This window comes from Ostrea edulis, chromosome 3, assembly GCF_947568905.1.
Source record: "Ostrea edulis chromosome 3, xbOstEdul1.1, whole genome shotgun sequence".
NCBI lineage: Eukaryota > Metazoa > Mollusca > Bivalvia > Ostreida > Ostreidae > Ostrea > Ostrea edulis.
The window spans coordinates 17,816,152-17,842,993 of record NC_079166.1 but is presented as its reverse complement, the minus strand read 5'-3'; the positions used below and the strand labels follow the sequence as shown (position 1 = coordinate 17,842,993).

At 35.9% G+C, this 26,842-nt stretch overlaps 1 protein-coding gene across 1 annotated transcript in view; it reads left to right on the top strand.

Moving 5' to 3' along the window:
- LOC125674461 (small subunit processome component 20 homolog) overlaps window positions 1-26,842 on the top strand; it is a 91,899-nt gene that overhangs the window by 38,646 nt on the left and 26,411 nt on the right. Inside the window, exons 46-47 of the mRNA XM_056160249.1 lie at window positions 1,766-1,864; window positions 1,998-2,165. Of these exons, the coding sequence (XP_056016224.1) occupies window positions 1,766-1,864; window positions 1,998-2,165 (267 nt within the window). The remainder of the gene's footprint in view (window positions 1-1,765; window positions 1,865-1,997; window positions 2,166-26,842) is intronic.

Genomic DNA, 26,842 nt, shown 5'->3' with positions numbered 1-26,842 from the left:
TGACATCTCTTTACATATACTTGAGGATTGCGATTTTATTTTACTGTGTCGGATTTAATATTGTTGACAATGTTACATGCAAGGGTAATTTTTGATGTAATATAAAGAACTGTCTGAAAATCATTGCATTTTCTGATATTTGAAGACTTGTTTTGTGTGATGTCAAAGACTAAACAATTTCTGACTTGTATTTTGTCAATGGTAATCTCCATCGGAGTGACTTGAAAAATCGATCTTAAAAAGGCAGCAAAATATGCATTACATCACAAGGGCTTGTCACGAATTGACCCTCTCTATTCTATTTTAATATAGAACAGACGATGTCAAATTTAATAAGACATATATTTCGTGACGAGCCCCTGTGTAAATATAGAACAGACGATGTCAAATTTTAATAAGACAAATATTTCGTGACGAGCCCCTGTCTCAATATAGAACAGACGATGTCAAATTTAATAAGACATATATTTCATGACGAGCCCCTGTGTAAATATAGAACAAACGATGTCAAATTTTAATAAGACAAATATTTCGTGACGAGCCCCTGTCTAAATATAGAACAGACGATGTCAAATTTAATAAGACATATATTTCGTGACGAGCCCCTGTGTAAATATAGAACAGACGATGTCAAATTTTAATAAGACAAATATTTCGTGACGAGCCCCTGTCTAAATATAGAACAGACGATGTCAAATTTAATAAGACATATATTTCGTGACGAGCCCCTGTGTAAATATAGAACAAACGATGTCAAATTTTAATAAGACAAATATTTCGTGACGAGCCCCTGTGATTACATGCGTAGTCTACACACATTTTCTGTTTTGAAGTACGTAGCAAACTTCACCTTAAAAGCATTTAAAAAAACAACAACAGTTTACTGTGTTTTCAAATTTAATCAATATGACCTATAATTACATGCGGCATTGCTCAGAATCACAGTTCGATACTTCATCGATGAGTGAATCCTTGTGCTGCACAGTGATTTGTATTTTTTTTCTTCAGTTTTTTTTTGTATATTTTGATAAGCGAAGACCTGTATTTTTGTCTTTCTGCATTAACTTATAAGGAATGAATTTAAGTTTGGGGCATATTATATGATATAACCTTCATTTCAACAGTAACTGTAATGGATCATTGTGCAAGTCACTCTCCACTGGTTAGATGCAGTTCGGGGAGCAGCCATTAGTTTTACTGATATTCTTGTTGAATGAAGTGAATCATATATATCTGATATGTATTGTTAATTATACCCCCCGCAACAAGTTGTGGGGGGTATACTGGAATCGGGTTGTCCGTCTGTCTGTCCGTCCGTCCGTCTGTAGACGCAATGGTTTCCGGGCTCTAAAGCATTATCCTTTCCACCTACCGTCACCATATCATACATATGGACTACTCATGGGATGAAGATGTTCCCTATCGATTTTGGGGTCAAAAGGTCAAGGGTCAAGCGCACTGGACATTGAAGTAGCAATATGGTTTCCGGGCTCTAAAGCATTATCCTTTCCACCTACGGTCACCATATCATACATATGGACTACCCATGGGATGAAGATGTTCCCTATTGATTTTGGGGTCAAAAGGTCAAAGGTCATGTGCACTGGACATCGAAGTAGCAATATGGTTCGGTTTGTCATGCCATTTGTTTTTTACACTCAGAAAAGAGGTAGTTTATACCTATTACCAACACCCTTTGGGAGATTGGGGTAAGCGGGGGGTATTCTTAGTGAGCATTGCTCACAGTACCTCTTGTTTCCAACAGGTGCATGTTTTGTGCTACACTGTACATATGCTGCTGAAAAATTTACTACCTGTCCTTAAACCCGGGGAGTTGGATGTCTGCAGGAAGAGTCTTCAAGAGGTAAGTAAAACCTAAGTATAAATATACAGAGAGCACAGAGACATTCGGTCGATATGGATTCCTATTTCTAACCCCATACAGGGTCTAACTCACAACCCAGGGAACTAAATTCTCTTTCTTGTTTTTGTTGAAGGTTTTCCATGAAGATTTATTTGGACAAGTGGCAGAAGAAAAAGAGGTGGCTGGTGTTACGAGTAAATTGTTTGAGGCCAGGTCAATGAAGAGCTACGACTCGTATAAAATACTGGCACAAGTAATCAGTACGGAATCGCTCTTGGCATTCATCACTCCAATCAAAGAGGTGAGGCGTCGTCTGATTTATAAATCATTTAATAACTTTTAAAGTGATGACTTAACAACGATGCTGATTGGATGAAAAATTCGTTTGATTTCTTAGGAAGAAAAAATTTCATCCGGAGTTCATCTGCACTAAGGGCTATTCCAGAAATAAATACATGGGGGGGGGGGGGGGGGGGGGGGGTCGGGAGGCACCTTTTGTATATACCAAACACCCATAAAAAATTACCCCATGAGCCATCAAATTAATAAACTCATTTTACAATGACCCATCTAATAAAAAAAAAAAAACTTACCAGACCCACCACAAAAATATTTTTAAAAATGAAAACGGTACAAATCTTGCGAGGTTTTCGGGACAAACATTCTAGTCAATGACGCGGTAATGCCTGTGCGACATTGTATCACAGTAGTTCTGAAGAAACGATGTCACATCAACAATCAAAGGCATCTATGGTGGGAATGTTGGAAAGATTGGGAGTCCAAACGATGCTATTATCATGAAATGGATATGGATATGTTTTTCCACGAATCGTTCGTCTTCTAATGGAGCCCGCGCCCGGAGGCCTCTATATCACCATCACACCGACTGATAGATATAACGCATAGGTACCCTCGTATAAATCAACTAAGGTTTGCCTATTTTTATTAGAAAACGGAATACCTATTGGTTTCAAAATATTCCCAAAATCGATGCACTGTAAACTGTAATAATCTACAGAACAGAGTTCGCCGCCATCACGTCCAAAGGGACTCTACTAAACGCGCCTCTAATTTAAAGAGTGCCGTGCGCTGCAAAGAGCGACAATTCGAATAGTTCTATGTTCGATTTCGAAAGCAGCATTTCTAAAGCAGCATTTCGAAAGCACGTTTTCAATTTGCCCTCTGACGTTTTGTAACCAACATGACAAGAGCGACAATAAAAATATTCTGAAAACTCAACACCCATGTGGCACAAAATAAAACAATAGAAACTACCCACTACCCATAATAAATATTTTTTTAACAGTCCAACCACGGACCAATTAAAATATGAAAAAATACGACCACCCACACAAAAAAATATCATTTGCCGCCCGACCCTCCCATTTGATCATTTCTGGAACAGCCCTAAGCACGTGGGACTACTTTTCTCTTGAATGCATCTTCCCGGTTCTAATTTTAACGCTATTTATAGAACGGTAATTTCCACACAAGCATTGTAAACAAAATGTATTCGTTTGATGCTACCAAAAATAAACACAACCAAAGATATGAATAAAATACGCATTAATTTAAAGAAACAGCACACATAGGGCTAGTGATGATGTGGCAGAATAGTCAAATAAATGGCGTAGGACACTGACTGGTAGAAGTAGACAGATTGTAAACACGAGTTTCCAGTATGTATCGTCTACTTTACGAGTTCATTAATATGACGGAGCAATCAGCGACTTTTGATCTGCGAGATGAGATATTAATGAAATTGAACTGCATTATATGGGGCAATTTAGGGCAATTTAGATAAAGAGGTGTTGAGCTTTTTACTTAAAGGACACATTTCATGTTTTCAAAGTATACAACATTACATGCATTTCGTCTTCTTTATGCATATAGTAATTAATTCTAATAGTTCGTTCGCCGAAATTTTGCGATAATTAACCACAATACAGACTTAAATTTAAGCCCCGATTGCTCAAAGTCTAGTTAATTAGGTAGGTAGTCACGTGGTACAGTGACGTCATATGCGCCCTTCGGATTGTGAAAGTACTGCGAGATATTATTAAAAACTCAACTTTTAGGGAACTAATTTATTTACCATTGGTAACATTTAAATCGATGTTGACAAATACTTCTCATTACCAGCTCGTTGGAGTTATCGCGCTTTGGTGACTCTTGTGCGTCATTGGTAAGAAAATGCACAAATCTCGCGAGCAAGTGCGAGATTACTGGGACATAAACGAAACGGTCATAGCACCCCCCCCCTCCCCCCCTTTTAAAAGTTAAAATACATGGGTATTTTTAAATAAAATTACCATTAGTCAAACTGCATTTTTCAAATATTCTAACACTATCTTATTAAAGATGTTACATGTTTTTAAAACTCCACCACACCTATTTTAAAAATTCCAAACAACGATGTTCTCTGGACACCCAAGTCCATCAATATTTTGTAATTTTCAAAATAGCTTAGATGCAGTTTGGAAACGCATTGGGTGTGTTAATTAGTGTTATAAACGTCTTTTAAAATGCAGTTTGGCATATACATGTATATAACTTGTTCTAAAATATGGAAATTGATGGGGGGGGGGGGGGGGGGGGGGGTACGTGTACGATTACAAAGTCCATGCCATATGAACCTGTCCTAATTGTATGATAAAATAGAATGTCTTCATAGTCTGACAGAATAACTTTAAAAACATATTCATCACATAAATTACAAGAAAAGGTCTTGTGTTGGATGTGCATATAGGTTTTTCCCTTCACAGTTCTTCTTGCGATTGACGCTTTATATCGGTCAGACTTGGCAAATTTAGTAGCTTCTCTTCCTCACATAGTTTAATAAGTTCGTCTGTTTTCTTGTAAGAATAATCAATTCCTAAATTTGACTTTAGAATTTTAATCAGTGTTGTGGTTTGCAGTCGGTTATAATATGTATTCGATACCATAATTCATATTATGTATGCCTAAGTAATGTGTTTACATTATGTTGTCCTGGTAGCAGGACTTTACGCGCCTTTAATTTGAAGAGTTCCACTAATGGAAATGATAAGTATTGTCCGAGTTTTATATGTGTTTGCCACCAGTGCACACATATAACGATGTAAATACCCTAATATAGTGAGTAAAGCGTGTATGAAATCGGCAGTATTGTGAGTAAATAATGTTTATATGGGTCACTGTCTATAAACTGTTTGGTGATGTTATTCCTTTATACGTCTGTAATTGGTGCTGTTTTTCTAAAATAAACAGTGCAATCATTATTATGTTCCCCAAACAAAGTTTGGGAACATATTGTTTTTACTCTGTTTCTTATTATTATGTTCCCCAAACGAAGTTTGGGAACATATTGGTTTTACTCTGTTTCTTATTATTATTTATTATTATTATTATTCTTTCTTTCTTCTTGGGACTTTTTTGTCCACGAGTGTTCTCAGAAACTACTCAAGGGATCAATCTGAAACCTTTTTAGGATGATAGTATAGCATATGTAGATGTGCGGAACGAATGTCATTTTGTCTGAAAATGCATGCATGTGCATGCACGTGCATTGGATTTTTTGTTTACCAACTTTGGAATCAGTCTAACTTTTTTATTTTTCAATGAAATCGTTTGCTATTTATATCGTAGGTATAACAAGGGACCCTTAACTGTTTGGCATCGTCAAAATTTCAATTCTGCACGCGCATGCACGTGTGCTTCAATTTGATTGGATAATACAAAACTGTTTATATCATTCATGCCAATCAAGGAAATTTAATGATATTTACAGGATAGGTAGACATGTCAAATATCTACAGATCGACATAATAAAAATTGCAAACGCGCATGCGCACGCACGTGCATTGTCTTTTGAAGGTTCAATTCTTTCAATGACCCTAACTTTTTTGTTTTTTGTCAAAATTTTTTTAAACTTGTATTGTATATGTATCTTGATATTCTTCACAAAAGCGTACCGTCATAATTACCATCCGGCACGTGCATGCACGTGTGCTAAATTCTGATTGGACGAATTTCAAATCGCCATAACTTTCTTATAAATGATGGAAACAATATGAAATTTATACTGTAAGTATATCTATCAAATGTCTATTGAATGACATCAACATTGATGCTGAGTCATACTCACGTGCCCGTGTATGCACGTTCATAGCTTTTCTTTCATTTTTTGGGTACTAAAATGGTCATAACTATTGAATTAAAAACTGAAATGAATTCAAATTTACCCTGAGGATCTATGATATGAATGTCTGTGAAATGGTGTCAACAAATTTTCCATTATCAAAATGGCGTGCGCGTGAATGCGCGTGCATTGTAATTTTTGACGTCTAAATTTGAGTATTGGTCTATAACATTTTGAGATTGCAATGAATAGGTTTGAAAATTAGGTTGCAGGTATGTTTTGGGCCTGTCAATTTATTAATAGTCTCAAAATCACTTCCCTGCACGCGCATGCACGTGCGCTTAATTCTGATTGGACGATTTTGAAATCCCAATAACTTTCTTAAGAGTGAAGCGATCGATACCAAATTCATGTAGTAAGTATATTGTTCAAATGTCTATTGAATAGCATCAACAAAATTGTTGTGTGGTATTCACGCGCACGTGTATGCACGTGCATTGATCTCGGTCTTTGTAGTTTTGAGTTGTTGTTAATTTCTCGATTTTCATTGAACTGTTGTGAAACTTCTCTTGTACTCATATAGTAAGACTTGTAATGTATCGAGATGGTCAAATTACTTATCAGCACGTGCATGCACGTACGTGCACGTGCACAAAATTCTCAGATCTTTATAACTGATATGTACTAGCATGAAATGGACTGAACGTTATGAAATAGTTATATATTCACATGTTAGACAGTTTGCCATGGTCAAAACCACTTGTACTGAAATAAATGGCACCGCTTGCTAAATGGGGGAATGTTTGGGGAACATGTGTAACGGTCCCCGTTACAATAAGTACTAGTTATTAAGGTCTTCCGTCTCCTGCGGAAGACCTTACTATTATTGTTCGCGTTCTTCTTCTTCATTAAGGTCTTCCGTCTCCTGCGGAAGACCTTACTATTATTGTTCGCGTTCTTCTTCTTCATTATTATTATTATTATTATTATTATTATTTTCCTTGGTAGTACACGCGTTTTTCTCAGCCATTTCTCGATCGATTTTCACGAAATTTTCAGGAAAGATGTCTTTTGGTGACGAGACTTTGCTTGCAAAATTTCGTGCTTGACGTCACTTCCGATCAGGAGTTATCTCTCTTTTAGTGACTTTTTGAAGGGCCTTGTTGTCCACACATCTCCTCCGTAAGTTTTGAAGCTAGAGTCTTGAAATTTCTACACAAGATAGAGTAAACATTTTAGAAGATTTGTGGGGGATTCGATTTTACCGGAGGCGATTTGCCTAAACGCTCGCCTGGACCTGAAAAAATGGATGCCAAAATTTTTCGCCGATTTCGGCTATTTTTGACCTTTGATCTCCAATATCTTTTTTCTTGCAAATATTTTGTTAAGACATGTAGAACAAAAGTTGTGCACAATTACAAGATCTTTTCGAAAATATCAAGATTTAGGGGCTAGCCCCTTCAATTAGGGATCTAGAAGGGCTCAAAGTCTAGATCAAATATCTCAAAAATCGTTAATATTTTGGTATAAGTCAAAGAACAAAAAATGTTCATCTCAACAATCCAAATCTATTCATATAAAAATTTAGGTCATATGTTACGTAATAAGGGATTTTAAGGGCCAAAACCATAAATTTTTTACCCCTTGTATCTCGAAAACGACAAATATTTTGAAAAGCAATAAAGAACAAAAGTTGTTCAGAATGATGATCTGAACAATATGCATATTTCGTTTTTACCCTATGTGGCCCCGTTAGGGAGCTACAGTTTGGCCCCTAAAAATTACTTCTAGAAATAACTCGAGAACGGTAAAGAATTTCTAAATACTTGTTGAACAAAAAATGTTTGAAATGTCATGACCTTTCTTACGATATCAAGCAAAAGGGGCTGACCCTTTAAATTAGCGGCCCAGAAGGGTCCAAAGGTTTATGAGAATATCTCAGAAACTATTAATATTTTGTAATAAGTCATTGAAGCGGAAATGTTCATCTAAACGAGCTTGTTCTTATCAAATCAAAAAGTAGGTCATATGTTACGTAATAAGGGATTTTAAGGGCCAAAATCATAAATAATTGACGCCTCATATCTTGAAAACGACAAATATTTTGAAAAGCATTATTGAACAAAAGTTGTTCAGAATGATAATCTAAACAATATGTACATTTCGTTTTTTCCCTATGTGACCCCGTTAGGGAGCTACAGTTTGACCCCTAAATATTTCTTGTAGAGATAACTCGAGAACGGTAAAGAATTTCTAAATACTTGTTGAGCAAAAAATGTTTCAAATGACAAGGCCTTTCTTACGATATCAAGCAAAACGGGCTGGCCCTTTAAATTAGGGGTTCAGAAGGGTCCAAATGTTTTTGAGAATATCTCAGAAACTATTAATATTTTATAATAAGTTGTAGACGCGGAAATGTTCATCTCAACGAGCTTGATCTTATCAAATCAAAAAGTAGGTCATATGTTACGTAATTAGAGATTTTAAGGGCCAAAATCGTCAATATTTGACGCCTCATATCTTTAAAACGACATATTTTTTGAAAAGCATTATTGAACAAAAGTTGTTCAATGTGTCATAACCTATCGATCAATATCAAAAAATGGGTCTCTGGGCTTCATGGCTCGCCTGTAGAGTCGATTTTTGTCGATATCAGTCGATTTCAAAAACTTGTAACTGGTAAATATTTTGTAAGGACATATTGAACAAAAGTTGTTCAGTTTATCGAGATCTATTGATTGATATCAAGAAATAGCCCTATGGTCCTAATGGCTCGCCTGTAGAGTCGATTTTTTGTCGATATCGGTCGATCTCAATAACTTTTTACAGGTAAATATTTTGTAAAGACATATAGAACTAAAGTTGTTGAGTCTATAGAGGGCTAACAAATGACATCAAGAAATAGGCCCGCGGGCCTTATGGCTCGCCTGGAGAGTCGAATTTCAAACGAATTTCACCGCAACTTCGCTTCAGAAGCTTATGATATGAAAAATTGATTATATCTAAAGTGTCTTAAAGTCGGAAACTAAATTGGGACTCATTTGTCTTTTTTTTTTTTTTTTTTTTAACTCCGAGTGCATCAACAAATCGGACGGAAGACCTACTTGTTGCTCGCAACGAGATCGTGTCTAGTTATTATTATTATTATTATTTTCCTTGGTAGTACACGCGTTTTTCTCAGCCATTTCTCGATCGATTTTCATGAAATTTTCAGGAAAGATGTCTTTTGGTGACGAGACTTTGCTTGCAAAATTTCGTGCTTGACGTCACTTCCGGTCAGGAGTTATCTCTCTTTTAGTGACTTTTTGAAGGGCCTTGTTGTCCACGCATCTCCTCCGTTAGTTTTGAAGCTAGAGTCTTGAAATTTCTACACAAGATAGAGTAAACATTTTAGAAGATTTGTGGGGGATTCGATTTTACCGGAGGCGATTTGCCTAAACGCTCGCCTGGACCTGAAAAAATGGATGCCAAAATTTTTCGCGCATTTCGGCTATTTTTGACCTTTGATCTCCAATATCTTTTTTCTTGCAAATATTTTGTTAAGACATGTAGAACAAAAGTTGTGCACATTTACGAGATCTTTTCGAAAATATCAAGATTTAGGGATTAGCCCCTTAAATTAGGGATCTAGAAGGGCTCAAAGTCTAGATCAAATATCTCAAAAATCGTTAATATTTTGGTATAAGTCAAAGAACAAAAAATGTTCATCTCAACAATCCAAATCTATTCAGATAAAAATTTAGGTCATATGTTACGTAATAAGGGATTTTAAGGGCCAAAACCATAATTTTTTTACCCCTTGTATCTCGAAAACGACAAATATTTTGAAAAGCAATAAAGAACAAAAGTTGTTCAGAATGATGATCTAAACAATATGCATATTTCGTTTTTACCATATGTGGCCCCGTTAGGGAGCTACAGTTTGGCCCCTAAAAATTACTTCTAGAAATAACTCGAGAACGGTAAAGAATTTCTAAATACTTGTTGAACAAAAAATGTTTGAAATGTCATGACCTTTCTTACGATATCAAGCAAAAGGGGCTGACCCTTTAAATTAGGGGCCCAGAAGGGTCCAAAGGTTTATGAGAATATCTCAGAAACTATTAATATTTTGTAATAAGTCATTGAAGCGGAAATGTTCATCTAAACGAGCTTGTTCTTATCAAATCAAAAAGTAGGTCATATGTTACGTAATAAGGGATTTTAAGGGCCAAAATTATAAATAATTGACGCCTCATATCTTGAAAACGACAAATATTTTGAAAAGCATTATTGAACAAAAGTTGTTCAGAATGATAATCTAAACAATATTTACATTTCGTTTCTTCCCTATGTGGCCCCGTTAGGGAGCTACAGTTTGACCCCTAAATATTTCTTGTAGAGATAACTCGAGAACGGTAAAGAATTTCTAAATACTTGTTGAGCAAAAAATGTTTCAAATGACAAGGCCTTTCTTACGATATCAAGCAAAACGGGCTGGCCCTTTCGCCTGCGGGCCTCATGGCTCACCAGTAGAGTCGATGTTTTGTCGATATCTTTCGATAGCAATAACTCTTTATTGGTAAATATTTTGTTAAGACATGTAGAACAAAAGTTGTTTAATTTGTCAAGACCTATCGATCAATATCAAGAAATAGGCCCGCGGACATTTTAGCTCACCTATAGAGTAGAATTTCTGTCGATATTTGTCAATCTCCGTCACTTTTTACTGGTAAATATTTTGTTAAGACATATTGAACAAAAGTTGTTAAGTTTATCAAGACTAATCCCTTCATATCAAGAAATAGGCCCTCGGGCCTAATGGCGCGCCTGGAGAGTCGATATCAGTCGATATCAATAACTTTTGACTGGTAAATATTTTGTAAAGACATATAGAACAAAAGTTGTTCACTTTATCAAGGCCTATCGACTGATATCCGAAAATAGGACTGCGGGTCTGATGGCTTACCTGTAGAGTCGATTTTTTTTCGATATCTTTCGAAAGGTATAACTCTATATTGGTAAATATTTTGTTAAGACATGTAGAACAAAAGTTGTTCAATGTGTCATAACCTATCGATCAATATCAAAAAATGGGTCTGTGGGCCTCATGGCTCGCCTGTAGAGTCGATTTTTGTCGATATCAGTCGATTTCAAAACTTTTTACAGGTAAATATTTTGTAAAGACATATAGAACTAAAGTTGTTGAGTCTATAGAGGGCTAACAAATGACATCAAGAAATAGGCCCGCGGGCCTTATGGCTCGCCTGGAGAGTCGAATTTCAAACGAATTTCACCGCAACTTTGCTTCAGAAGCTTATGATATGAAAAATTGATTATATCTAAAGTGTCTTAAAGTCGGAAACTAAATTGGGACTCATTTGTCTTTTTTTTTTTTTTTTTTTTTTTTAACTCCGAGTGCATCAACAAATCGGACGGAAGACCTACTCGTTGCTCGCAACAAGATCGTGTCTAGTTATTATTATTATTCTTTTTCTCCGGTACTTTTTTGTCCGGTAGTGTTCTCAGAAACTACAAAAGGGATCGATATGAAACTTTCCAGGATGATAGTATAGCGTTTGTAGATGTGCATAGTGATAGTCATTTTGTTTGAATGTGCATGCACGCGCGCGCACGTGCATTGCAATTTTGGTACAAAAAATGGAAAATCAGAATATTGAAGTTAGCGATATAAAACCTAAATAGGATGATAGTATATCATTTGTACATATGAAAAATAATAGTTATTTTGCCAGCACGCGCACGCATGCGCGTGCACGCGCATTACAAAATTTGTACGCTAACTTTGGAATCAGTCTAACTTTTTTGTTGTTCATTGAAATGGCTTGAAATTCATATCATAGGTAGATATTGAGACCCTTAACTGATTTACATGGTCAAAATTACCAATTTGCACGCGCATGCACGTGCGCTTCATTTTGATTGGATAATGCTAAAACGTTTGTAACTATCTTATTTATGAAGCGAATGAGATGATATTCACAGCATACGTAGACAATATGTGTATCTATATGTTGGTGTAACAAAAAATGCCAACGCACACGCGCATGCGCGTGCAACGTTTTTTAAATATTCAATTTTTAAAGGACGATAACGTTTTTGTTTTTCATCAAATTCTATTCATATTAGGGGATTAGATGTATCTTGGTACTCCTTACAAATTGCTGTGGTTAGAATTACTGCTCAGCACGTGCATGCACGTGTGCTGATTTCTGATTGGACGATTTTAAAATCGCTATAACTTCCTTATATTTGGTGGAAACGTTATGAAATTCATACTGTGGGTATATGATACAAATGCCTGTTGAACGACATCAACAAAAATTCGGAATCATACACGCGTGCGCGTGTATGCACGTGCAACGCTTTCTTTCATTTCTTGGTACTGAAATGACCATATTGAACGTACTACATGTAATTAAAGGCTAAAATAAAATGATTTTTTCCTATAGATTCACAAGGACATCACTTTTTAATTGGGGGAGGTTTGGGGAACATCTGTAACGGTCCCCGTTACAATTAGAACTAGTTTATTTTTGGATTAGACAAATTATGATATGTAAAATTGTTGACAACTAGGCCCTATGCCAAGCTATTGTCACGAGTGCATTTCGGAAAGAAAGAAAAAGACAACACACACACAAATCAATAAAAATAATCAAATTTAAAGTGGTAATCACTTTATTTTATTTTGATAAAGCAATCTTATTACTATTTTTGAATTGTGATCAGCACGTCTTTAGGAATTACTAAGTGGGAACACGGCGTTATACTGACGCACTCAAGATGCTACGAATTCAATAAGGAAATAATTTTATAATTCAATTTAAAGTTAGGAAATACAATATTCTATTATTTGTATAGTTAAAAGTTCAATTATTTTGTATCTTTAATTTAAATTCAGTTGGTAGAAGTTACATTGTATCGTCAATATATGTTGTTACAAGGTGAAGGTCAGTTGATCCGAGTGTGTATTGAATTTGAAGAGCAAAAAGAATTGTAACAGGCTGGCCTCTAGTAATCGTCATCACGTACAATCACAACTTCTTTATAGATCAAATGTTTATTTTCTTCACATCAACAATGCATAAAGATACACAAAACTGCGTTGGTCCATCATTAAACAATGTCACCTGGAAATCACAACCCGTATAAAATTATAACCTTTCACAGGGTCTTATGAGTGGTGGGAGATAGCTCAAGGTTTCAGAAGAATGAGAATAGCATTGTACAGTAGAGGGGAATATAAGGGGAATAACTCTGGCAAAGAGAATCTACATATAGGATACTTGCTGTCAGGAATTATTACTATAATAATAATGTTCAATAACTTTGGATTGTCAGGAATTAAATTGTAAGAAAATAAGATGTCGGGATTTTACTTGTCAGGAATTTATTTGTCAGGATTTCAATTGTCAGGATTTTACATGTCAGGAATTTATATGTCAGGATTTCAATTGTCAAGTAATTATAATTTATCCAAACATTAAAAAGGAAAGAAGTATTGAAAGGTTTCTCTATAATGATTATGATCTCTTGTCAACAAATTCATTTTTGTACCTAAGTTTCTCTCAGATTTTGTCCTGACACTGATGTGCTTGAGACAGCTATCTAACTAAAATGAGTTTCTTCCTCCCTTATATAGTTTCAGTAGCTAGGAATTAGCCAATCAAATTACTCAATTTTCCTGACAATTCCTGACAGAAAAACTTATCTTAAATCATGCAATAAACACTGTCTTCTTTATACAAAAATGATATGCAAGTAAAATTAATTGATTCAATAAAAATAATTGAATAACTTGCCTAGTTAATTGATTCAAATAGATGCTGAATTCACTGCACTATATTTTGTGACTTCACTACTAACAAGGAAGAAAATGTATCCTTGGGCATGCACAAAATAGTTCCAAATTATGTAACAATAAAATGGGACTGTAATGATAACAACAATTAAAGACTGAATCATATTGACTAAATCTTATCATCTATGTGAATTCTAAATGAAACAACAACACATAGTAGCCATAAGGTAAGTTTGTATCACTTTGAATTAATGCGCCAACTTCACTGTTGATGATGTCATACAATGGCAGCCTCTATGTACTTAACTCTGTGTGCACCTAATATAAACATGTGTAGGATATATGAATTAAACATAGGATATAGACCAAACAATCTATGGGATATTTCACACAGGTAAGTGTACTAATTAATAGTCATTGATTGTGAACTGTAGGATGCATTTCATTCATAGAAAATATGTGGAAAGTACAGCTGGACCTCATGTTTATATACAACAATAAAAAAAAACAAACCCCAATCTCTGAACCAACGCAGTCAAAGAACAATAATAAACCATGACAATTCAACAATGGCATTATAGCTTTCCACTATATACAGTAAATGTACAGTTTTCCCTTTAAATTGGAATTTCACATTCTGTTGTGCAACTATAGATCTAATGCACAAAATATGTATCTAAAGGCCACCCCCCTTCCCAAACACAGAAGAAAATTTGTTAAGAAAGACCTGTGTATTACAGAATGTATGCTATAGGCCTACCAGTGCTTATAGCTTCGATATATCCATTTTCTCGCAGTTTATCAGAGTCTCTGTCCAAGCGGTTTTTGAAAAGGTGACTGGGTGTGTTTTTTAAGGTGAAGTTCTTACTCCAACAAAAAAATTATCCACGTCTTTTTTCTCGTACCATCCTTCGAAAAATTGAAAAATACTCAGTCTGAATCCTTTCCACCGACAACTAGTACACCCGAGCACGGCACAAAACATCTTGATGCATTATTATTTACAAGCCGTTAACGTGATAATTGGTTTTTTGTCGATTAAATCTAATCTGTTTATGAAATGGCTAATAATGTTTTCAAACCCGAGGGTGCATATGACGTCACACATAATGGCGCGTAAACTAGCGAAAGAAAATATGCATATCGTAAGATTTGAATTTCATCGCTTTCAAACTCGAAAACTAATCAAAATATTTCATTTAAAACACATTTAAAGTAGTTTTAGGCATAAAAAGAATTAATTTTGCTGAAAAAATGAAAAAGTTTAGAAACATGCGTTGTGTCCTTTAATGTTGAAATGGAGCCGAGTCGCATTCCACCATTCCTACGACACAACTGGTGTTCAACGTCTCCTCGAACACAATGCAGCATACTTCCAGTCAACACTTGTTTTATTCCTTAAAATCTAATTCAGCTTTTAACCATTGCACCTTTAATTTCGCGTATAATCCATTTAATTCTACACAGTAACTCTATCTACTTCACCTGAACGCACAGCCAGTTTTTTTGTTGTTAGCTCACCTGAGCTAAAAGCTCAAGTGAGCTTTTCTGATCACCCGTATTCCGGTGTCCGTCCGTCTGTCCGTCTGTAAACTTTTAACATTTTTAACTTCTTCTCAAAAACCACTGGGCCAATTTCAACCAAAGTTGGCACAAAGCATCCTAAGGTAAAGGGAATTCTAAATTGTTAAAATAAAGGGCCAGGCCACCTTCCAAGGGGAGATAATCAAGAAAAGGTAAAAATAGGGTAGGGTCATTAAAAAATCTTCTTCTCAAGAACCACTGGGCTAGAAAAGATGAAATTTATAGATAAGCTTTATTAGGTAGTGCAGATTCTAAATTGTTAAAATCATGGCCCCCGGGGGTCAGATGGGGCCACAATAGGGGATCAAAGTTTTACATACAAATATATCGGAAAAATCTTTAAAAATCTTCTTCTCAAGAACCACTGAGCCAGAAAAGCTGAGATTTACATGAAAGCTTCCTGATATAGTGCAGATTCTAATTTGCTAAAATCATGGTTCCCGGGGGTCAGATGGAGCCACAATAGGGGATCAAAGTTTTACATACAAATATATAGGAAAAATCTTTAAAAATCTTCTTCTCAAGAACCACTGAGCCAGAAAAGCTGAGATTTATATGAGAGCTTCCTGATATAGTGCAGATTCTAAATTGTTAAAATCCTGGCCCCCCGGGGGTCGGATGGGGCCACAATAGGGGATCAAAGTTTTACATACAAATATATAGGAAAAATCTTCTTCTCAAGAACCACTGAGCCAGAAAAGCTGAGATTTATATGAGAGCTTCCTGATATAGTGCAGATTCTAAATTGTTAAAATCATGGTTCCCGGGGGTCAGATGGGGCCACAATAGGGGATCAAAGTTTTACATACAAATATATAGGAAAAATCTTTAAAAATCTTCTTCTCAAGAACCACTGAGCCAGAAAAGCTGAGATTTATATGAGAGCTTCCTGATATAGTGCAGATCCTAAATTGTTAAAATCCTGGCCCCCGGGGGTCGGATGGGACCACAATAGGGGATCAAAGTTTTATATACAAATATATAGGAAAAATCTTTAAAAATCTTCTTCTCAAGAACCACTGTGCCAGAAAAGCTGATATTTACATGAAAGCTTTCTGACATAGTGCAGATTCAAGTTTGTTCAAATCATGGCCCCTGGGGGTTGGATGGGGCTACAAGGGGGGATCAAAGTTTTACATACAAATATATAGGGACATTCTTTAAGAATTTTCTTCTCAAGAACCACTGATCCAGAAAAGCTGATATTCACATGAACAGCTTCCTAACATAGAGCAGAGTTAAGTTTGTTCAAATCATGGCCCCCTGTTGTAGGATGGGGCCACAATAGGGGATCAAAGTTTTACATACAAATATATAGGAAATTTTTAAAAAAAAAAATCTTCTTCTCAAGAACCACTGAGCCAGAAAAGCTGATATTTACATGAAAGCTTTCTGATATAGTGCAGATTCAAGTTTGTTCAAATCATGGGCCCCTGGGGGTAGGATGGGGCCACAAGGGGGGATCAAAGTTTTACATTCAAATATATAGGAAAAATCTTCAAATATCTTCTTTTCGTGAACCATTGGGCCAAAGAAGTTCACATTTACATGAAAGCTTTCTGACATAGTGTAGATTCAAGTTTGCAAAAACCATGGCCTCCAGGGGTAGGTTGGGGCCATAATAAGGACTGCGGTTTTACATGCAAATATATATAGATAGTCTTCTGATATGGACCAAGGTGACTCAGGTGAGCGATGTGGCCCATGGGCCTCTTGTTTTCATTGTTACGTATAGGTATTCCTACGCACTATTTCAAAAACATTAATTCAAGCTTTTTGATGAGAGAAATAATTTGTTTTTCTATTTTAAAAACATAATTAAATGATAAGAAATAAAACTTATAATTCTTTATTGGATGCATTTATCAAACGAAAAATTGGATGGAAAACTTTTTCATCAATGCGCTACCCATAGACTTGACAAGAAACTTCCCTTTGTGTAATTTGTGTTTTTTGAAGGGATGGCAGTTAACAAAGATTTTCAAAAATTCTTGATTACTCAGATTAAAAAATAAGGTACATGTAATTCCCCATACCACATCTTGATATTGAAAACCCGACAGATTACTATCAAAATTTGCATGTACTTTGTTGAGGATGTATATTGACCAAATTCATTAAAAAAAATCTGCTTAGCAACCGTTTCCAGAGTACAGCTGCTTCTAAAAATAGAACACATTACTTTAACACAAGCAGTGTTAATATACATTGGTTTTGAGGCATTGTCTTTTAATATCTAAACAATGGAAGAATGTTTCTTTTATATGAATTTAAGAAAATGTATTTGACTGTGTTCAATAATTTTTCATCTACGGAACCATGCTGTGGGTTTCAAAGTGATGAAAATGCACGTATAGTAGTCCAACTTTTGATTCCATAGCCTATCATATCTGGACAATTGTGACTTCTAAAACCTACAGATTTTTGAAAGATTTCATATGTTATACTTTTACACGCCAGCAATCATTTGACATAAAAGTGGATGGGGTTGCGGACAATTTGAGACCCCAATGACCCTCTCTATTTCAAAAAACCTTGAAAAAATGCATATTGGAAAACGACGTCTAAAATACCTATCCCATGCAAACAAGTTTCATTCATCATTTACATCACTAAATTACCATTTCAAAAAATATTACAGGGTGGTTTTTGAAACACAGTTTAAAACATTAAAGTTTTAAATTACTAATAACCACTTTCATTGATTGTCGTAAGCTTTAAGGACCGGGCTTGAAGTTTGGAAAATCATCATTGTACTTTGGAGCTTACTAAAAGGCGCAAGATTCAAGGTATCACACCGGTAATTGTCCAATCAAAATGAACATAGTTTGTAGTTCCATATATTTAAAGAAGTATTTGTTTCCTTGCGCAATTTTTCTCATTTCCCCTTCTTCTTTTCACTTAATTTTTGTACCCCTGATTAGGACATTTTGTGTTATTTGTAGAAATAACCAAGTGTATACAAAGGAACTATTTGCTGTTGGTAGCTGAGGCTACTTTCTGAGGTGCACTCCGGCTATTTACACACATGTGAAAAACACGTGGATTTGAGGGTACTCTTGTTTGCGGGCAATTTTTTTTCTTTCGAAAATGCCGCGTAGGGTTTTGTTTTTCTGATGTCGGCAGACGAGATAGGTAACATAGAACGTTTCCGACTGCGTTATTCGGCATCAATTCTGTAAACTGATTTTTAATGATTTTTCACCATCTATAGTAATATATAGTGAAAATAATTACCGGTGTGATACCACAATGTCATGCCTGTGGCTATGAGAAAGAAAGTATGACCGATGGACAGTTTGAGGCCCAATAACCCCCTCTATGTTAAAAACTTTGAAAAATTGCATAATGGAGAACAGTGTTTAAAATTCCTATCCCTGCAAACATGTTTCATTCATCATTTACATGTACATCACTAAATTATCACTTCACAAAAGTATTACAGGGTGGTTTTTAGCTCACCTGAACTGAAGGTTCAAGTGAGCTTTTCTGATCGCTTTTTGTCTGTCGTCTGTCTGTCTGTCTGTCCGTCTGTCTGTTAAACTTTTCACATTTTCGACTTCTTCTCCAGAACCACTGGGCCAATTTCAACCAAACATGGCCAAAAGCATCCTTGGGTGAAGGGCTTTCAAGTTTGTTCAAATGAAGGGCCATGTCCCTTTCAAAGGGGAGATAATCACAAAAATGCAAAAATAGGGTGGGGTCATTTAAAAATCTTCTTCTCAAGAACCACTGGGCCAGAAGAGCTGAAATTTACCTGAAAGCTTCCTGACATATTGCAGATTCAAATTTGTTCAAATCATGGCCCCCGGTGGTAGGATGGGTTCACAAGGGGGGATCAAAGTTTTACATACAAATATATAGGGAAAAACTTTAAAAATCTTCTTCTCAAGAACCACTAAGCCAGAAAAGCTGAGATTTACATGAAAGCTTCCTGACATAATGCAGATTCAAGTTTGTTCAAATCATGGGCTTAGGGGGTTGGATGCCCGGGGCCACAAGGGGGATCAAAGTTTTACATACAAATATATAGTTAAAATCTTTTTCTCAAGAACCACTGAGCCAGAAAAGCTGATTTTTACATGAAAACTTTCTGACATAGTGCAGATTCAAGTTTGTTCAAATCATACAAATATATAGGGAAAAACTTTAAAAATCTTCTCAAGAATCACTAAGCCAGAAAAGCTGAGATTTACATGAAAGCTTCCTGACATAATGCAGATTCAAGTTTGTTCAAATCATGGGCTCCGGGGGTTGGATGGGGCCACAATAGGGGATCAAAGTTTTACATACAAATATATAGGAAAAATCTTCTTCTCAAGAACTACTGAGCCAGAAAAACTGATTTTTACATGAAAGCTTTCTGACATTGTGCAGATTCAAGTTTGTTCAAATCATGGCCCCTGGGGGTAGGATGGGGCCACAAGGGGGGATCAAAGTTTTACATACAAATATATAGTTAAAATCTTTTTCTCAATAACCACTGAGTCAGAAAAGCTGATATTTACAAGAAAACTTTCTGACATAGTGCAGATTCAAGTTTTTTCAAACCATGGCCCCCGGGGGGTAGGATGGGGCCACAAGTGGGGGGGGGGTCAAAGTTTTACATACAAATCTAGGAAAAAGCTTTAAAAATCTTCTTCTCAAGAACCATTGGGCCAAAGAAGTTGACATTTACATGAAAGCTTTCTGACATAGTGTAGATTCAAGTTTGCAAAGGGTAGTTTGGGCCATAATAGGGACTAAGGTTTTACATGCAAATATATATGGAAAGTCTTCAGATATGGGCCAAGGTGACTCAGGTGAGCGATGTGGCCCATGGGCCTCTTGTTGAAACACAGTTTAAAACATTAAAGTTTTAAATTACTAATAACCACTTTCATTGATTCCCATAAGCTTTTGAGGATTGTACTTGAAGTTTGGAAATCATGACGGTACTTTGGAGCTTACTAAAAGACACAAGACAATGCCATGCCTGTGGCTATGAGAAAGTATGACCGATGATGAATTCCTGATATATCTATAGTACAATCACATAGTGATCCAATTTCTGTAGACTCGAAATATCAGACTAATACATAGACTACGTCACATGAATACTGACATAACGTCACAAAAGATGAAAAAATAAATTTATATCGTCAGATCGTTGGAACAAACATAAAGTTATATAGATTGGAATGATTTTTACATTTGTTAACGCCCAGTCAAAGAATTTTAACCTTGGCTCGTGTTACAGATTTTGGGAAATTTCGATATTTTAAAAACACACGAATTCTGCATTCCTCATCCCCTTGGTAATTTTTAATTCCTGGTAGTTTTTAGGTCACCTGAATTATCCAGGTGACCTATTGCTATCTGTTTTTGTCCGTCGTCGTCCATCGTGCGTCGTCCGTCGTGCATTAACATTTTAACATTTTCAGCTTCTTCTCTGAAACCCCTGAACCAATTTCAACCAATTTTGGCATATAGCATCTGTGGGTGGAGGGGAACAAAAATTGTGAAATTCGTGGTCCCTGCCCCCCTGGGGCCTGAGGGGTGGGGCAAAAACCATCAAAATGAGTGTAATTTTAAGAAATCTTCTTCTTTACTCCTGGACATCAAGAAGCCAAACTGTGGGCATAATTATAATGAGCGTTGAGCCCTCTACCAAAATTGTGAAATTCATGGCCACTGGGGCAGGGGTTCTTGTGTTAGGGTGGGGCTCTATTGGTCATATAGTGAAAATGTAGAAATTCTTTGAAAATCTTCTTCTCTGTCTCTGGGTATTAAGTAGACAAACTAATAGCATGGTAATGATGAGCAAGGATTCCTCTTTATACCCCCTGCAACAAGTCTGGAATCGGGTTGTCCGTCTGTCCGTCCGTCCGTCTGTAGACGCAATGGTTTCCGGGCTCTAAAGCATTATCCTTTCCACCTACCGTCACCATATCATACATATGGACTACCCATGGGATGAAGATGTTCCCTATCGATTTTGGGGTCAAAAGGTCAAAGGTCAAGCACACTGGACATCGAAGTAGCAATATGGTTTCCGGGCTCTAAATTGTTATCCTTTCCACCTACCGTCACCATATCATACATATGGACTACCCATGGGATGAAGATGTTCCCTATTGATTTTGGGGTCAAAAGGTCAAAGGTCAAGTGCACTGGACATTGAAGTAGCAATATGGTTTCCGGGCTCTAAAGCGTTATCCTTTCCACCTACCGTCACCATATCATACATATGGACTACCCATGGGATGAAGATGTTCCCTATTGATTTTGGGGTCAAAAGGTCAAAGGTCAAGCACACTGGACATCGAAGTAGCAATATGGTTTCCGGGCTCTAAAGCGTTATCCTTTCCACCTACAGTCACCATATCATACATATGGACTACCCATGGGATGAAGATGTTCCCTATCGATTTTGGGGTCAAAAGGTTAAAGGTCATGCGCACTGGACATCGAAGTAGCAACACTCAGAAAAGAGGTAGTTTATACCTATTACCAACACCCTTTGGGAGATTGGGGTAAGCGGGGGGTATTCTTAGTGAGCATTGCTCACAGTACCTCTTGTTAAAAATTGTGAAATTCATGGCCCCTGGATCAGGGGTTCTGGTGCTAGGGTGGGGCTCTATAAGTCATATAGTGAAAATGCATTATTTCTTTGAAAATCTTCTTCTCTGTCCTTGGGTATTAAGTAGACAAACCAATAGCATGGTTATGATGAGCAAGGATGCCTCTTTCAAAATTGTGAAATTCATGGCCCCTGGGTCAGGGGTTCTGGTATTAAGGTGGGGCCCTATTGATCATATAGTGAAAATGCATTTTATTTCTTTGAAAATCTTCTCCTCTGCTGCTGGATATTAAGTAGACAAACTAATAGTATGATAATGATGATCAAGGATGCTTCTTTCAAAACTGAAATTTATTGCCCCTGGGTCAGGGGTTCTGGTGCAAAGGCAGGGCTGACCACATAGCTATTCAATGTTTCTTCCATCCAAAAGTAAAATTCTTATATTTAAACACAAACCTAATTCAAACATTGGAAGGTTGTTACATGATACTCAGGTGACCTATAAGGCCCCTGGGCCTCTTGTTTAATACAATACAACCATGCAATGTGAGTGTTAATGACATGTAATACAGCGTATATGCCAAGACATTTTAATCAAATACATGTAGACTCAGTGAAGGTCATGTCCGACCGGAAAAGTTTTTTAGATAAAAGAAAATTACATGTAACACCCATGGATACCTACAAGAACACAAATGACACCTAGTCTAGATAAATGTTACAAATCTGCCAGCGTATGATCTAGTTGAATGCCCTGAAATCATTAGACACATCAGAGAAATGAACATATTCATATTTATTATGGATTCAAAGGGCATTGGAAGTGATTTTTGTCGTGTAAATAAATGTCAAAAATACTATTTCGTACTAAGGGGGAAGGGGGTACAATGTCATATAGCTTTAGATTGTGCATATATCTTAAGGTCATGACGACATCATATTCTTTCAAATTTGTATAATTTATCAGGAAAACATATTAAGATACAATGACTGTTGGTACAAGTATCACACAAAAATATGCATTTTTGTTGTAGGAGATTGAAAATTATCTGCAATTACGCAAATGAAATGGCCTAAAATAGTTACATTTAATTAAGGTTGGCAACACAAATTGACATCATAATCTGTAATATTTACAGAAATCTCACGGGAATTATTAATAAAACGACTAAATCAGATCGGAATGTATATGAAGAATTTAGACTTTGCGATATATAACTATAAGCATTTTCTCTTCTGAGCATTCTTTTGTATATAACCACCTTTTTTAGCTCTTCTGAGCCAAAGGCTCAAAGAGCTAATGCTATGGCCATTTGTGCGGTGTGCGTAAACTTTTTAGAAAAAGGGCTATAACTCAAGAACTCCTTGGCCAATTTTTTTCAAATTTGTTACAGGGTATCATTGACCCAAGGGCTTTCATGCATACTAAATAGAGGGATGTGACCCTTTAACAAGGGGAGATAATCAGGAAAATACAAACAAAAGTAGTGGTTGCTAAAAAATCTTCTTCTCAAGAACCACAGGGCAGATTATCACCAAACTTACACATAAGGATGAGGATATGTTGTAGATTAAAAATTGTTCAAGGGATTACCCTGGGGCAAAAGGCGTGGTCTCAAGGTCACTTCAAAGTTGACCTAAATTTATAAATTTTTTAAATTCCTTAAATCTTAGATATTTTAGTCATTATAAGGACTAGGATCATCAAATTTTGACAGTTGATGCATCTTAGGACCTTGTGTCAAGTTGTCTCAAAAGTAGGTCACGGTGACCTACTTTTTGAATTTTGCAGGTATTTATTTTAAAATTAATTTTGATGCATATCTTGGACACTTTGAAGCCTATGGTCATCAAAACTTGTCAGTTGGTGGATCATGGGACCTTGAAATGCGTCAACTGAAAAATAGGTCACTGTGACCTACTTTCTGAATTTTATGGCTTATCATTTATAGATATATTTTAAGTTGTTATTTCAAATACCGAGAGGTTTAGAATCATCAAATCTTGTAAGTTGATGCATCTTGAGGCCTTGAAACATATTTATAAAAAAGTAGGTCACAGTGACCTACTTTTTGAATTTTGCAGATATTCAAATTTCACATTTTCAATTTTAGATGCATATTTTGGGCTCTGTAAAACCTAGGATCATCAAACTTTGTCAGTTGATTCGTCTTCAGTCTTCGGTTTGTGTCGACCAAAAAGTAGGTCACCGTGACCTACTTTTGGTATTTGACAGCTAAATTACTATATTTCAGACACTATTTGACCTACAATCATCAAACTTTGTCAGTTGATGCATCTTGAGTCTTCGGAGTGTATCGACCAAAAAGTAGGTCACCTTGACCTACTTTTGGAATTTGACGGCTATATTTATATATTTCAGATACTATTTGACTTACAGTCATCAAGCTTTGTCAGTTGATGGGTCTTGCATGTTCGAAGGGTTTCGACCAAAAAGTAGGTCAACTTGACCTACTTTTGGAATTGGACACCTATATTTATATATTTCAGATACTATTTGACCTACAGTCATCAAACTTTGTCAGTTGATGGGTCTTGCATGTTCGGAGTTCGCTGACCAAAAAGTAGGTCACCATGACCTACGATTGGAATTTGACAGCTATATTTCAATATTCAGATACTAATTGGCTTAAAATCATCAAACTTTGTCAGTTGATATTTCTTGGGTTCTCAAAATGTGTAAACCAAAAAGTAGGTCACATTGACCTACTTTTTTGAATTCTTAGGATTTAACTAAAGATTTAGAATACTAAGAGGCTAAGAATAGAAATGGTGGGGTTGTACAATTTATCAGAAGAGCGATTCTAGGCCCTTGGGCCTCTTGTTGTAATATTGCAATTCGTATGTTGTTGTGTAAATTAAAATTTTTGTTGTTTCCTTTCAAACAATCAGTCTTAATGGACAGGACTACGGTCTACAGCATTCACCAAAATGTCCTCGGGTTCGTTGATGTCAACTGCATAGTCATTGTAACATTGACTAAAGTTTAAGCTCAAGGAATTAATTTGCTAAACTTTTTGTTGGATGGTATCTTCTTACAACCACTGTGGTGCTTATTTGAGGGTTTTCTGTTGTGATATAAAGTACTATATGACTACGTAATGATTTTCCTCCAATTCTTGTACATCATGGATTGTTTAGCACAATCATCAGTTAACAATGACTCTTTATATCCATGTTGGATAATAATTTAAATGGCAGTGGTCATGACTTAGTCAAATTTAGTCACTTTGCATAGGCATGATGCATAAAAGTATAAATCCTGCTAAAAGAAGCGTGCATATGCGAACTCACACACACGATGTTCGTCATCCTTGATTACTACTATCTTACTCCTTTAAGATTACCCATTCCTGTTGACAATGAAGTGTGAGTAGACTCGCACGCCCTTCAGAACTTTGATTATAGTATAGGAATTCGTATGTTGTTGTTTTGTAAATTTAAATTTTTGTTGTTTGCTTTCAAACAATCAGTCCTAATGAACAGGACTATGGCCTACAGCATTCACCAAATGTCCTCGGGTTCGTTGAACGTGATATAACGTTTCTGACTCGTGAATAACGTTTGCATTGAAATTTTTAACGGGCTGAATAAAACGAAATCCACAGGGAATGCAGATATTATTCACATGGCATGTTCTGATCGGTGTGCAGCCTCTGTTCATGGGCACATTCATCTTTAATGCATGTGAATTGACAAAAGAGCATCTGTGGCAGAAATTTGAAAGCACGTATTTGATTGGTTTAATGGAAGGCATGCGGATGTGACCCTCTATTGGGCTACTTCAGATCTATGTGATCCAATGATCCGATTTTAATTAGATTGGTGTGATTGGTTCGTGGAATTCAATGTTTAACTGATTCAGTGCATTGTTTGTGCTAAGGATTTGTTTAGATCGGATCTAAAAAGTTTTCAAATCAGGTCTTTCATCACGCTAGATGGACACTTGACTGGAGTTCAACAACTTTCAATTTATTAGGTATTAACTTTTCAGTAGACTTACAACAAATTACAGATTTAAACTACAACATACAGATTCCTAAAATAAAGAGCATGCTACAGCATTGGAAAAGGCTAGTTCTAACACCAATTGGTCGGGTTACAGTGGTTAAAACATTAAGACAACTTCCATATAAGAACACATGAAAACTTCCCATATAATTCATAATTTAAAATCATTGTTTCTCCTTACTTTTTCTGTATTATGATGTTTAATATGATAAAATATCCTATTTGGAATGATTTTTTTATCACGGCATATCTAGGATTAGATTATTTTTGTATTTTTTAAAAAGTTGCTAATGTCACTTTTTTCTTGACAGACATTTGACGGAAATGGTGACATTAGCAACAGTAAAAAATGATTTCTGGCTTTATTCCTGACATGAAACCATGAAGAATTGATTTAGAGAACTAATATTGACCTTCAAAATTTCAAAAGTTACCAAAGTGGTTTTTTTTTATGTAAATTATTGTTATTATTTCAGAAAACATGGTGTCTAATGTCACCAATTGACGGAACATATTGTGTCTAATGTCACCTAATGACGGAACACATCGTGTCCAATGTCACGGACTGACGGAACATATTGTGTCTAGTGTCACCCATTGACAGAACATATTGTGTCTAATGTCACCCACTGACGGAAAAATTTGTTCTAAGATCATCCATATTGTGTCTTAGACTGAAATAATCCAAAATTAGAAAGCAACATGAATAATAATTTCAAAAAAATTATCCCGTCTTTGACCCTACTCCCAATATGGATTATTTAGAACATATATTTAAATTAATCAGAATCACTCACAAACTGAATAAAGTTTGTGAGTGAAAGGCTGAGTTTACATATCAATAAATTCCACAAGAATAGCATTTATTACTTAAAA